At 35.8% G+C, this 14,097-nt stretch overlaps 1 protein-coding gene across 4 annotated transcripts in view; it reads left to right on the plus strand.

Moving 5' to 3' along the window:
* Positions 1 to 1,376: 1,376 nt before the first annotated feature.
* RC3H2 (ring finger and CCCH-type domains 2) overlaps positions 1,377 to 14,097 on the plus strand; it is a 44,484-nt gene continuing 31,763 nt past the window's right edge. For 2 of the 4 annotated variants that reach the window (XM_045562163.1, XM_045562162.1), the window contains exons 1-4: positions 1,447 to 1,632; positions 8,748 to 9,045; positions 11,259 to 11,376; positions 13,516 to 13,749. In XM_045562163.1, the coding sequence (XP_045418119.1) occupies positions 8,815 to 9,045; positions 11,259 to 11,376; positions 13,516 to 13,749 (583 nt within the window). In that variant the 5' untranslated portion in view covers positions 1,447 to 1,632; positions 8,748 to 8,814. Of the gene's footprint in view, positions 1,633 to 8,747; positions 9,046 to 9,724; positions 9,779 to 11,258; positions 11,377 to 13,515; positions 13,750 to 14,097 lie in introns of those variants that run through there. The other 2 variants (XM_045562161.1, XM_045562164.1) reach the window with 2 other exon arrangements.

Here is a 14,097-nt window from a genome sequence, read left to right on the forward strand (position 1 = left end):
GGATTATAATTTTAAAAATGGTGATCAAGCCACCTTTGAAAAATGTTATTATTAGATATATATATGTGTATATGTATGTGTATAAAATGTGTGAACATTTTCCTTGGATTGGCATATGTTTCATAAAGGTAAGAGAATGAAAGGAATAATGATGCATGTAAGAAAAGTATTTGGCTGGGTGTGGTGGCTCATGCCTGTAATCCCAGCACTTTGGGAAGTTCAGGTGAGAAGATTGCTCGAGCCCAGGAGTTCAGTGCTACAGTGAGTTATGATAGTGCCACTTCACTACAGCTTGGGCGGCAGAGTGAGATCCTGACTCAAAAAAAAAAAAAAAAAATCTTTGATGGGGCTAATAAACCTTTCCCCCAAACCACTGGTCATTTCCTGTCATCCAGGCAGTAATAAGCGTATTTTTTAAAACTCATTATAGTTTATAAGCAATGTTTCCATATTTCTTCTAATTCATGGTGGGTTTACTTCCATAGATCTTTTTGTTGGGTATCTGATTTCACATTGGAAAGTGCCTGGAGTTTAATTACAAGTCATGGTCATCTTCTTATCCTGTGTTCTTCAGTTTCTGATCAGTAACAAAGACTACATAGTATCTGCCTTTTAGGGTTACTTTGATAAGTAAATTAAATATAAATAACACTAAAAAAGAACATTAAAATGAATACCAGCTGACAGGATGCAGCACAAAGTAGTTGATAAATGTTAATTCTCCTATCCCTATTAACAGTCTGTTTCTTTGTCTATAAAAACAGAATAATTCCTAAATTGCAGTTTACTGTGAAAAATCTTTCAACGAATATTTGAGATTTGATGCCAGAGTTTGTTCTTAAATTTTGATCCTTGCCAGCTTCTGAGGAGCTCAGAATTTTCTCTTTAAGAAAGAAATATGTGGAAGTGCCTGCCAAATAAATGCTTTCATTTTTGTTTTTGTTTTTTTTTAGTTGGGAGATTACTTGTTACTTATATGGAGAGATTGAAGAATCTGGTCTGCATGTCAGTACCGGAGAGTTAAGTAGAATGTGACACAGATGGATCAGTTTCTGCTCAATAGTTATCATGCTTTTCTCGATGGGAGTCAGACATTGGTTTAAACCAGTGTCCAGAAAACTGGCTTAAGGCGCAGACAGATGAATGTGCAGGGAGTTTCCCATCAACCCCTTCGGCTTGCCTAGTGGGCCTCAAGCACCTCCCACAGTGCTCCGGGGTTCCCCCGTCACGTGATAGGGGTGGATCTGCTCGGTAAAAGGGAAGGAAAGCGCAGTTTAGGTGGTGAGGGCTACTATGCTTCTCCTCCGCCTCCAACTCCCGGGCTTGCGTAATCTCGCGTGAAGTGGGGAGTATCTTCTCGCGATAGCTAGGTCGGGATTCCTCCAGGTCCGCCTCCGTGGTGAGGAGGAGGAGGAGGAGGAGGTGGCGGTGGCGGAGGGAGGAGGAGGAGGAGGCCCCGTCGCGGCCTTCGCCGCCGCCAACGGGGCTGTCCCTGTAGCTCCCGATGGAGTTTGAGGTCGTGAAACCGCCGCCGAGCGCTGCCCCGGCGAGACGAGGCGCCTCCGTCGCCGAGCCACGCCGTCGCGGGGCTCCCGGGAGTGGCCCTTAGCGACCCCGCCCGGGCCCCCTCAGGTAGGGCGGGGGCGGGCACCGTGCAGCTCGGGCCCCAGCCCGGGCGCCTGGTCCCGGCGGTCGGGCGGGAGACCAGTCTGAGCCCGGCGGCCTGTGTGCTGTCGCCGCCGGTGCCCGGAGGGTTGGGAACTGAGGGCCGCACCTGACACTCGGACAGAACCCGGGGCCTGAGGAGGCCCCTCTGTCTGGTAGGGCTTTTTTGATGCGGAACGACCGGCTCAAATGGCCACCTTCCTCCGACAGTGGCCGGGGGGACGCCTCTGACCCCTAAGGAACCCACCCAAGCAAAGGCCGGTCTCGCTTTCCTACACCAGTTAGTAGGAGAGGGTTTGGAAGAGGTCCTGGAAACCAAGTCCTCTCCTAGCTTTCTGCTCTGGGGCTTCCCGAGACCCTAGCGTAGGGATGGTGGAGGCGATCTGAGTGGTAAATAGGGATCCCGGCCGAACAATGCCCTGAGAGGGCTTAACCTCCCTGGATGGAGATGGCCGAACCTGAGTGGTTGCACAGGGAATGTGACTAGGAGCAATGGCATGAAACAGAGCCGGAGAATTCTGCTATGGCTTTCTTCTTGCCCTCTTTCATTTTTTCCTTCTTGGTGAAGCCTCTTGAAGAGACTCTTCCACCATCTTAGAAGTATGGTAGAAAGCATCTTTGTTTCTCGGAGAAGGAGCTGTACTTTTCTCTGGCCTTAGCTTTCAGGATTGGAGAAAATGAGGGTAGCTGTCATTTCCATCCTTCAAATCACAGGGGAAGAGTTTAAGATACCAGCGGATACAACCTTCACACCAAAATAGTCTCAAGTAATCACTGGCTTAAAGCAGATCTAATTCAGTGATTCCAAACCTGCTTTGTATTTTCATAAGCACCGGAGTTGAGTTCCCTTCTTTTTAATTTCTCCTCTCCCTTTCCTAGGTCTCTTTTTAATTTCTACTGTTCCCCCACTCCAGTGTGATTAGAATGACTTTGTATCCCAGATAAAGTGCTTAAGTAATCTTTTTTCCATTTTTGTATTAGCCAAACTTTTAAGTTCCAATAGAAACTTTTGATTAACCTGAGAAAGCTAATGTTGCTACAGCAAAGTGATATAATTTCACCCAAAAGCAAAGAAACAAATGTTTTAGTGTGCCAGTGCAGCGTTTTTAGTGTTAAACATACAAACTTAGTTAAGGCTTTTTGAAACATTAAGAATATTCATGGATTCTCCTGTTTTTACCTTCTTTTGTCTGTCTAAAAAGCTACATCACTGCCCTAACCTCACATCCCTTTCTTATGTTGTTTATTTCCACATTCAATTTTTGAAGAAATAGAGGCCATTACATCCTGTTAAAGACTATTTTTCAGTATTGCTGTTTTTGTTGATTAAGAGGTTTATGTTTTCCAAATTTTGGAGTTTGGAAATTGCTAGAAGGACAAAATGCTAAGCATATATTCCAGTCATATTTAGAAAAAGCAGATGTTATAATTCAAACAGGCTCTTAATTGCAGTTGTGTTCATTAGTGGATCCTTTGAGTTACTCCTGATCTGTTTTAACTGTTGTGTTAACCTGACATGTAAGAAGACTTATGTCCTTTGTTCATATATTTTCATTGATTCACATTCTGCTTTTGTAATTTGCTATCTTACAATTTGAAAAAACCAAGAAAAAGTTTTCTTTTGGCAAATCACTTTACTTTATGATCAAGATTTTATATTTAAAAAATGGAACTTCTACATTGTGTGCAACAGCTAAGAATGCTAAGTAAACTTATAACAAGGTGGTAGTAAGTACTTACTGTTTTGGTCGGTCTGTGTTGAAGTTTCACTTTTTAGTGATAGAAAAAGGATGCATATGGTAAAATAAAGCTAGCTGAAAGTTAAAAATAAATTGATGTTTTGCACCCAGTCTCCTGAGTGTTATGAACAGGGTTTTCTGATTTTATGAAAGCCTTTTTAAGCATCATTGTGAGTTTCACCTCAAATTGTTTTTTTGTTTTGTTTTTTTGAGACAGAGTCTCAATCTGTTGCCAGGCTAGAGTGCCATGGCATCAGCCTAGCTCACAGCAACCTCAAACTCCTGGGCTCAGGTGATCCTCCTGCCTCAGCCTCCTGAGTAGCTGGAGCTACAGGCGCACACCACCACACCTGGCTAATTTTTTCTATTTTTTGTAGAGAGGAGGTTTTGCTTTTGCTTAGGCTGGTCTGGAACTCCTGAGCTCAAGAGATCCTCCCAGAGTGCTAGGATTACAGGTGTGAGCCACCACGCCCGGCCTCACCTCAAATTCTTGATAAAAGGTAGTTTTGAGTATTATTTTATAATCCTAAGTACTCGAGTTGCACTGTCCAATACTAGCTAATAGCCAGCCACATGTGGCAGTTGAGGGCTTAAAATGTGGCAAGTGTGAATGGAAATGTGCTGGAAGTGTGAAATACACAACAGATTTCAAAGACTTAATACAAAAAAATTTTTTTAATATCAGTAATTTTTATATAGATTAAATGTTAAAATGATATTTTGAATAAATTGGATTAAATAAAATATATTACTAAAATTTTACCTATTTTAACCTTTTTTAAATTTTTATTTAATTGGTTTTTGGTTTTGGTTTTGTTTTTTTTTTTTTAGAGACAGGGTCTGGCTCTGTCACCCAGGCTGGAGTGCACTGGCACGATCAGATCATAGCTCACTGCAGCCTTGAACTCCTCCTGGCTTCAGGTGATCCTCCTGCCTCGGGCTCCCAGAGTGCTGGAATTATATGCATGAACCACCTCCTTTGGCCTCTTTTAATCTTTTTTGACATTACTATCAGAAAATTTAAAATTACTGACATTATAATGGCTTGGCTTACATTTTATTTTTAGTGGACATTACTGTTCTAGAGCAGCACCACTCTTCAGGAAATGAATTACCTTAATAAAAGTGGGCATAGGAGTACCCAAAACTTTCACAGTATCCTCTTAGAGTAATCAAAGGGCAAAGGACTGTGGTAATGTGAAGGATACAGTTATCCATTAGCTATGATTTGATAGGCAGAAATAACTAATTAAGTTCTGCCTCAAAAATAAGTATTTTTCAAGTATAGCCTAAGAAGCAAAGCTTTATTAGTTATGTTAGTTAAAATAGAAAATTATCCCATTATTGCCCTATTAGAATGTATTGGAAGTTATACTTACTAAAAAACTGAGTTCAACTGCATAGAGAATTTAAAAAGCAAAACTTGAGTCGTATTTATTTCATAACTTCCAGCAAAGTCACATGTAATAGCAGTCTTTAAAATTGTAATTCAGTTCTTTTTTCTCTAATCCCTTTTTTATGTTTGGATGCTGAGTTTTATATAGCTTACATATTATTTCCATTGGTTTTTGTTTGCTTGTTTTTTACAAATTTTACTTAATCTTTAAATGTAATTTTAAGTCCAAAACTAATCATTTTTAAGTTTTCTGAGTACGGAAGTACTGTTACAGTCTATTTCAATAGCTTATATTCCTTACATGAGTTAACTAGAATGAAAACAATGGTTGTTTTAATCAACAGTCCTGAGCCCTCTAATGTTTACATTTTTGTAAAGAGCATTGTAAAATACTACACATATGTATTTTTAACACAACAGTGAAAGAGGCAGAAACTTTATTCTGGCATTTTAAAATCAGGTGCCATAGTCCTGAACTGTCTGCTTAACATGGTGGACTAATAAGAGAAAATGAAAGTACTTAGGCTGTTATGAAGTTTGCTTTTAATAAAGCAGTTTGTAATCTGCATCATATAAGAGATGCCTATTACTCTTCCTGTTTTATATGTTAGCACTCATAGCAAGGAACTTATAGCTTGGAAAATTTAAGGTCCCACCTTTAATTTAGCATTTTTTACTATCCTTCAATTTTATCTTATTCTTCAATTTTAGTAACTGGTAACTAAAATTAGTTAATGCAAATAATTAGAATGTTTTTAAGTAAATCTCTTTAGGTATCTAGAGTTGTAGGCTTTTTAATCCATTTTATCTCAACTTGAAATGTTTTGGTAGTATATTTAGGAGGATCACTTCAGTAGTAACTATAAATGTTGACAGCAATTTAGACAACGCAGATTCAAATAAGTTACTATGAAATGTGTAAATCTAGAAGTTTTACAAATTAACATGTAGTCTTAATGCCCCATGGTTCATTTATATGCTTTTTAAAATAAAGTATGAAGACAATAGGGTATTTATCATTTGGAGTAGTTACAAAATATTTTTTAGCTAAAAGTTTAATAAGGGCCTTTTCTTTTTCTTTTTTTTTTTTTTGAGAGAGAGTCTCACTTTGTTGCCCGGGCTAGAGTGGCGTCAGCCTAGCTCACGGCAACTTCAAACTCCTGGGCTTAAGCGATCCTACTGCCTCAGCCTCCCGAGTAGCTGGGACTACAGGCATGTGCCACCATGCCTGGCTAATTTTTTCTACATATATTTTTAGTTGGCCAGATAATTTCTTTCTATTTTTAGTAGAGACAGGGTCTCGCTCTTGCTCAGGCTGGTCTCGAACTCCTGACCTCGAGCGATCCACCCGCCTCGGCCTCCCAGAGGGCTAGGATTACAGGCGTGAGCCACTGCGCCCGGTCAATAAAGGCCTTTTCTGAAGGAATGAAAGTTCAATTTTTCATCACTAAACATTTTAATGGACTACATAAATTTCATCCATATTTTAGATAAAATTTTATTTTAATATGTTTTTATCCTAATTGAGGAATCTAGATTTTATTGATAATAGTACTGAAGAAAAATATTTTTTAAAAAATCAAAACATTTCTCATCTCTCATCATATAAGGAAAGTTTAGTGTATGTATAATTTTGCGGTGAGGAAGTTAGAATCTGACACATAGCAAGAGGAGAATATGGCAGAGTTATTGTCAAAATTTTGGCAGAGTTTTTCTATTTAAGATACTCAGTTTCTGGTAGAAATTAAACTTCTCAGCATTAATTATATTAAAACCTCTGATGTTCTTATACCTAAAAACACTAAGGGCTATTATAACATTAAATTATTAAGTGTATTTTGGAATAGTTTGAAACACTTTATATAGTAGGTAAAAATGTGAAAGATTAGCATTTTTTCTGTTTAGTTGAAACTTTTTTCCCCACTAATGAACTATAAAGCATTTCGAGATGATCTTGGAAAACTAAGGAAAAAGTATTTAACACGAGTATCCTATTACCCAGTGGCCTATAGTACCCTAACCCACAGAATTATTGTTACAAAAGGGGTGGCCATTATGAAAAAATACATAGTGTCCTGTTTTGATACATATTTCATCAGTTCAAGTTATTAACTAAATTAGGGATCTCTAAGGAGATTTAAGATAAAATTCATTCTTCTTCTTCAAAGGCCTTGTCTTATATTGTCCTGTAACCTAGAAAATTGAACATTAAAAATGTTAAATAGTTTGTGGAAGTCATATATGTTCACTTGCTTAGTACTCATCTCTAAAGTTGGAAACAAACTAATTGGTTTTTAGATTGGTGGCATTAATAGATGTGGTAATGTGAGGGTGAAATGTGTAAAATAGAGTAAATTATAACTTGAAATTTAGCTAGTTTGAGATAAAGTTTATATAGGGTGCTTTTTACATAGAAAGTGCTGTGATTCATTTTTACCAAAATATTGATATTTTTTAAAATCTTGGTTTTTGTGACTATAAAAGCTAATAGAATTCTTTGTATGTTAGGATAATGGCAAATGCTTTCAGTTATATTTTCTCTCCTGAATCTGACTCCATTTTTAAACATCTACTTTCTGTGGAACTAGTATATTTGTGTTGGTAAACATAAAATATTAATTGTTTATTTGCCCTAAATACCTTGATTTCTTGTACCCCAGAGAGCTTTTGTCAGACTAATATAAGTTTAACTGAAAGATAATTTGTGACATTTAGAGCATTCATGTTAGTATAGTTTTGATACTAAATCTTTTCTTTTACTAAAATTATGGCATAAACATTTTAATCTTAGATATAAAAGAAATTGTCTCAGTTATTTTTCTGTGTGCTTTTTCAGGTTTTAATCATATGCGTATATAATTATGTTTTATTTATATTATGTTTATTTTATGATTATGTTTTATTCTTTCATGTCTTTCTCATTCGACGGGACAGTGTTTGGTTATATATATATCAATCACTAAATGATATAGTTTTGCCCAATGTATTGTAGTGAACTATCACAAGATGTTTAAGACAATTTATTTTACTCTGACACCATATTTTGTGATCAGCATTATTCTTTCATTTATGAACAAAAAGCTCTGTCATCACACTCTTCTCTTATATGTTGATTTTAGTACCTTATTTGGCCTCCTAATCAAGTCCTGCCAGAGATTTCCTCTTTCAGATGGCAAGGCTATTTTCTTCACACTTAACTCACTATGATATTGTTTGAATCAGTAGTTTCCAAAGTTCACTCACACTTGCCCATATTCTAATATGTTTGGGGTAGTGATTATCCCAGGGAAACACTTTTTTTTTTGGAGACAAGGTCTTGCTCTGTTGCCCTGGCTAGAGTTCAGTGGTGTGATCATAGCTCACTGCAACCTCAAACTCCTGGGCTCAAGTGATCCTCCTGCCTCAGCCTCCTGAGTAGCTGGGACTATAGGTGTGCACCGCCACACCTGGCTAATTTTTCTATTTTTTGTAGAGACAGGTTCTCACTCTTGCAAAGGCTGGTCTTGAACTCCTGACCTCAAGCGATCCTCCTTCCCCGGCCTCGCAAAATGCTAGGATTACAATCATGAGCCACCCTGCCCGGCCTGGGGAAACATTTAAAAAAAAAAAAAAAAAAACAGAAAAATGTGAAAGTTAATCTCTTTTTTCAATATGAGCATTAAGAAAAATACATAAAAGTTTTGATGATGGTTATATGAACACCCAATGTAAATACAGTTTAGTTAAAAGGAATACTTTTAGGATAGATGTTTCCTTTTTGTTTCCAGGCAAAATTGCAGAAATTTAATTAATTCAGCAAATAGATTTTTTGAAAAAAGACATCTAAAGCATAAAAAATTATTAAAAAGTGTTTTAAGTTCTGAAGCTATGGTGGTTGACTATAGGAGTTAACTCTTGAAAGGTGGATGATGATTATGTGGTTCATTCTTACTTTTGTCCATTTCCAGCTTACAAAACACTACACAGCAAAATAATGATCTGCTAGACTGCTAACCCGAGCATCCAGCTTCCACAATGCCTGTGCAGGCAGCTCAATGGACAGAATTTCTGTCCTGTCCAATCTGCTATAATGAATTTGATGAGAATGTGCACAAACCCATCAGTTTAGGGTGTTCACACACTGTTTGCAAGACCTGCTTGAATAAACTTCACCGAAAAGCTTGTCCTTTTGACCAGACTGCCATCAACACAGACATTGATGTGCTTCCTGTCAACTTCGCACTTCTCCAGTTAGTTGGAGCCCAGGTAAACTTTCAAGATTTTACTAATTTGGCATATGTAGTAACTATTGAACTTAGTTCATTAAGGGGTACAAAGCATGTTTAGTGATTGTTAGACATAAAAAATAAACATTGTCATGTACTTGATTTTCATAATTGTTTTCTACAGAAGAATTTTCTTTAGATACTATCATAAATCCTTTCACAAAACCATAAATTACATTATAGTTATATATTTCTTTTTATCTTCAAGACTGTGGTCAAAATTTTGTACATAAGTGATTTTGGTGGAGAAGAAATATTTTTATGTAAGTGTACATAAATATTCAGTAGGTGATATGAAAAGAAATGTAATCAAAGGTTTGGCCAGATATGGGGGGGTTTTGTTTCTCTTTTTAGCTTCACTTGACTTTTAGGATAATAATGTAAATGAAAAAATAAGGTCTATTTAGGGATGTGTATATGAAAAACCAATTACTAGAGTGTCAGTAATAAATTCTGCACAGTTTCTTAAGCACATGTGCTATAGCATGAGTAGTTCATGTTCATAGTCATTTTATTGAATCAAAACAAGACTATAGGTTTATAATAACATCCGTTTAATTGGAGTCTACTCTGTGTAGGGTATGACCGTAAGTATTCAGCAACTATTATTACTAATTCTTACCATAGCTCTTCAGGTAGTTATTATCCCCATTTTACAGGTGAGGAAGAAGATGAAATTCTGTACTTCATGCACTACATATTAAAGCAAGAAAGTAAGGACTTTTCTGATTTATTAGAACATTTCAATGAACTAAAATACTTCATTCCCATAGTATCTTGATATTTGAAGTTTTGCTTTTAAGGCACATAATGTATTTTCAGTGTTTATGATCAAGTTAAACACTATGAAATCAATGTGCAACTGTAATCGATAGTGTGTCATAATTTAATTGGCAGCAAATTTAATGGAGTGTAAAATAATGTTGCCTCTTGCAAACAATAGCATTTTAGATTCAATAAAATACCATAGACTTTTTGTAATAATACTAGTTACCATTTATTTAGCATCTGCTAGAGGTCAGGTATTGTGTTAATATTATTTATAAATGTTATCTCAGTTGGTCCTTAAAATAGCCTACAGGTCTATACAATGTGTCTTCTGTTACCTCTCCAACCTCCTCTCCTACTACTGTCTTTGCTCTGCTTAAGCCACATTGGCCTCCTAGCTAATTCTTGGATATTCTAAGTATATTGCCACTTGAAGCCTTTTGCAGTGATTGTTATTTTTTCCTAGAATATTTATTACTTCTCCTCTTTCAAGTCTTTATTCAAATGTCACAGTTCTTAAGGAAGCCTATCCTCACCACCACAGTTAAAATTGCAGCCCTTCCCCAGCATTCCCAATCCCTGTTATCTTTGCTGTATAATTTTTACTGATCACCTCCTAACACAGTATATATTTATTTATTTATTTATCTGTTGGCTGCCTCTTCTCTTGACTAGAATGTGAGCTTCACAAGGGCAAGAAATTTTTTCTTTTTTGCTCACTCATAGATCTCTAGTGCCTAAGACTGCCTAACACATGTTAAGCTTTCCATAAAAATAAATATTTGTTGAATTATATTGAACATTTATAATGGCATTGTGAAATATGGGTTTTAATTTTCATTTTGCAGATATGTAAATTATGACTTGGAGCAGTTAAATAATTTATTCAAAATCACTCATAGAAGTGACAGAAGTGCAATTTTTACCCAAGTTTTGACTTTCGATTGAGAACAGTGTTTTATGCTGCTTATATTAAGTAAATAATATAGTAAAAGGTGCTAAGTGCTATGGAAAAAAATTCTCTGTCTTTTGTTTTCCTACTTTTTATTTTAAAATTCTTTTAGATTTATAAAAAAGTTGCAAAAAATACTATACAGAGAACCTGTGTAACTTTTCACAGCTTCTCCTAATGTTAACATCTTTTATATTGTAGCACAGTTATTTAAACCTAAGAAACTAACATACAGTACTTTAACGACCTGCTTCTTTTTTTTCCTTTGTTAATCTACCCAGCCCCTGCTATTAAGTACGATATCCTTGGTTTTTGGGAAGCAATTTGGCTGGGTGTTTGGTTTTAATTTTACTTCAATGGGTTTGATATATTATCTCTTGTATAATTTTATATTCATCAAGATTATTATCAAATATATAAATATATAGTTGCATAAGATAGATGAATATATTTCTGCAACTTTTTTTTTTTAGGTACCAGATCATCAGTCAATAAAGTTAAGTAATCTAGGTGAGAATAAACACTATGAAGTTGCAAAGAAATGCGTTGAAGATCTGGCACTCTACTTAAAACCACTAAGTGGAGGTAAAGGTAAGTTCATAAAACACATTTTTACTGGTGAGTAGGACTTGGTGTAATACATTTACTTTGAAAGAGTTGATGTGGATATCATGTTAAATAAGCTTTGGAACATGAATTTGCTTGAGAGATATCTTAAAAAAATGTATGGAGAGCATTATATTGTATTATTTTCTGAAAATAATTAATATTGTTAATTTAAGTATTCAGACCCACTGCATATTGAGATTTATATACAGTATTTGAATTCATTGATTAAACTAATAGTACTATAGCAGAATATTGTTTTGATAAGTTCTATTAAGACAATTTCATGTATTCATTCAGTCATTACTTAAATCTTATCGAACACTTAACAGTGGTTAAGGTCGCTGTCTTTCATAGAGTTCATAGTCTATCGGGGGAGGTAGATGTACAAGTGTAATAAGTTTAAGTACTGTGACAAAAGTGGAATTTTATTTTGTTTACCACTGCATACCCAATGACTAGCACTTGATAGGTATAATAAATAATTTTTGAATGAATGAATCAGTTAAGTATTTATTTTGTATCTCCTTTATGCTTTGCACTATTTGGTATTTTGGACATAGTGATTTTCTGGAGAAACATATCTTGTCCACCACATATATTCATTCATTCATTTATTGAACAGGTATCTAAGAAGTATGGACTAAGTGCCGGGCACTATTCTGGTGCTTGGGATACATTATTAAGCTAATCAGATACCTGCCCTCATGGTAATTATGTTTTAGAAAAGGTCCATAATAAGCCATAAGTATAATAAAAAAGCAAATTATATAATGTGTTGTAAGTGATGATTGTTGTGAAATGAAAACAATACAGTTAATGAGATCAAAGATGTCAGGGTGAGAGAAGAGCAGATTGCAATTTTTTAAAGGGTAGATGAAGGCCTCATTAAGAATGTGGCTTTTGAATTTGAAATAAGGTGAAAGAGATGAGATAGTTAACCATGTAGATTCTGGGAAAAGATTGTTCCATGCAGAGGGGGAGGAATGAGGTCTGGGAACTGTAAATTTGGGGAATCATTGGCCTATAGATGATATTTAAAGCAAGGGGACTGGAGGAGATTACCTAAATAGTGAGTGTAGATAATAAAGAAGAGAAAAAGACTTGGTTCTCAGGCCCTCTTAATATGAAGAGATCAGGAAAAAAGATGAAATTAGCAGAGAAGACTAAAAGAATAGAAGGAAGGAAGGAAGAAAACCAAGAAAAAGCCAAAGAAAGTATTCAAAGGAGTAAGGAATAATCATCTATGGTGAGGGTTGTTGGAAGGTCAAATAAAAAAAGGAACTGAGAAGTGTCCATTGATTTAGCACAGTAGAGGTAACAAAACAGTAGGGCTGTTTTGTTCAAGTGAAAGAGGGAAGGACTTGATTGGAGTAGGTTTTAGAAATTGTGAAGTAAGGAATTGGAAATAGCATAACAGTTGTAGTTATGGCCTAGTGGTTAAGGCAATCGACTAGGAAATAGTACAGACAACTCTGGAAGATTTGCTACAAAAGGGAGGAAAGAAATGGAGCAGAGCTGGTACGGGAAGATGGATCAATGAAAATATTTATTTATTTATTTATTTTTAAGATGGACAAAAAAATAACAGCATACTTGTTCTTACTATATGCTGATGGAAATGATCAAGTAGAGAGGGAAAAATTGATGATGTGGGAGAGGGGAGAATTGTGGGAGCAATGTCCTTGAGTAAGTGGTACAAAGGAGTAGGACCTAAGAGCTTACCATGAAGCACTGTTCTTAATGTCTCATGTACAATAAAAAAAAATAGGGTCATTGTTAATCATTGCTTTTAGATTAAGCTTTTTATTCAGTCGTCTTTAAATTTACCTTTAATTGTTTTAGTAAAGATGGAGAACAGACTAAATAAATCCAAGATACTGTCTTTGAACAAATACAACGCAGAGAATAGGATACCTTAGTAAAATCTGAATTAACCAAAAATTAGACTCCAAATTACTAAAAAATAATAATGAACAGAATATATTCATTGTTAAAAAATGAAAGTACCTTACAAGGGACTCATTAGGAATTATGACTTAATAGTTAAATATAAATAATGAAAATTGACTTGTCCTTTTTATTGAAAAACCTTTACTTCCCTTTGTTTCCCTTTTCCTAAAGGTGTAGCTAGTTTGAACCAGAGTGCACTAAGCCGTCCAATGCAAAGGAAACTGGTGACACTTGTAAACTGTCAACTGGTAGAGCAAGAAGGTCGTGTAAGAGCCATGCGAGCAGCCCGTTCACTTGGAGAAAGAACTGTAACAGAACTGATATTGCAGCACCAGAACCCTCAGCAATTGTCTGCCAATCTATGGGCTGCTGTCAGGGCTCGAGGATGCCAGTTTCTAGGGCCAGGTAAGACAGTTTTCACTATCTTACCTTTCTTATTGGCTATCAGGGCTTGAGGATGCCAATTTCTGGAGCAAGGTAAGATTCCCGAGTTGCAACCCATCTTTATTTATACATATAAATCTTGACATAGTTAAAGATAAGTTGTTTTTTGTTAATCATAATCTGTGTGATAGTGCTTTGGTGTTTTAGAACAAATCTCTCATTTTATCTTCAAGTGTTGTCAAGATAGGTGACATAACTACAATTTTACAAATTAGAAAACTGAGTTAGGAAGAGGCCTAAGGTTACACAAGTAATAAGTAAAAGAAAGATAAGTCTTTTCTTTGTTTTCGATCTAAAAAAAAAAAAGTC

Source organism: Lemur catta, chromosome 10 (genome assembly GCF_020740605.2).
Source record: "Lemur catta isolate mLemCat1 chromosome 10, mLemCat1.pri, whole genome shotgun sequence".
Classification (NCBI taxonomy): domain Eukaryota; kingdom Metazoa; phylum Chordata; class Mammalia; order Primates; family Lemuridae; genus Lemur; species Lemur catta.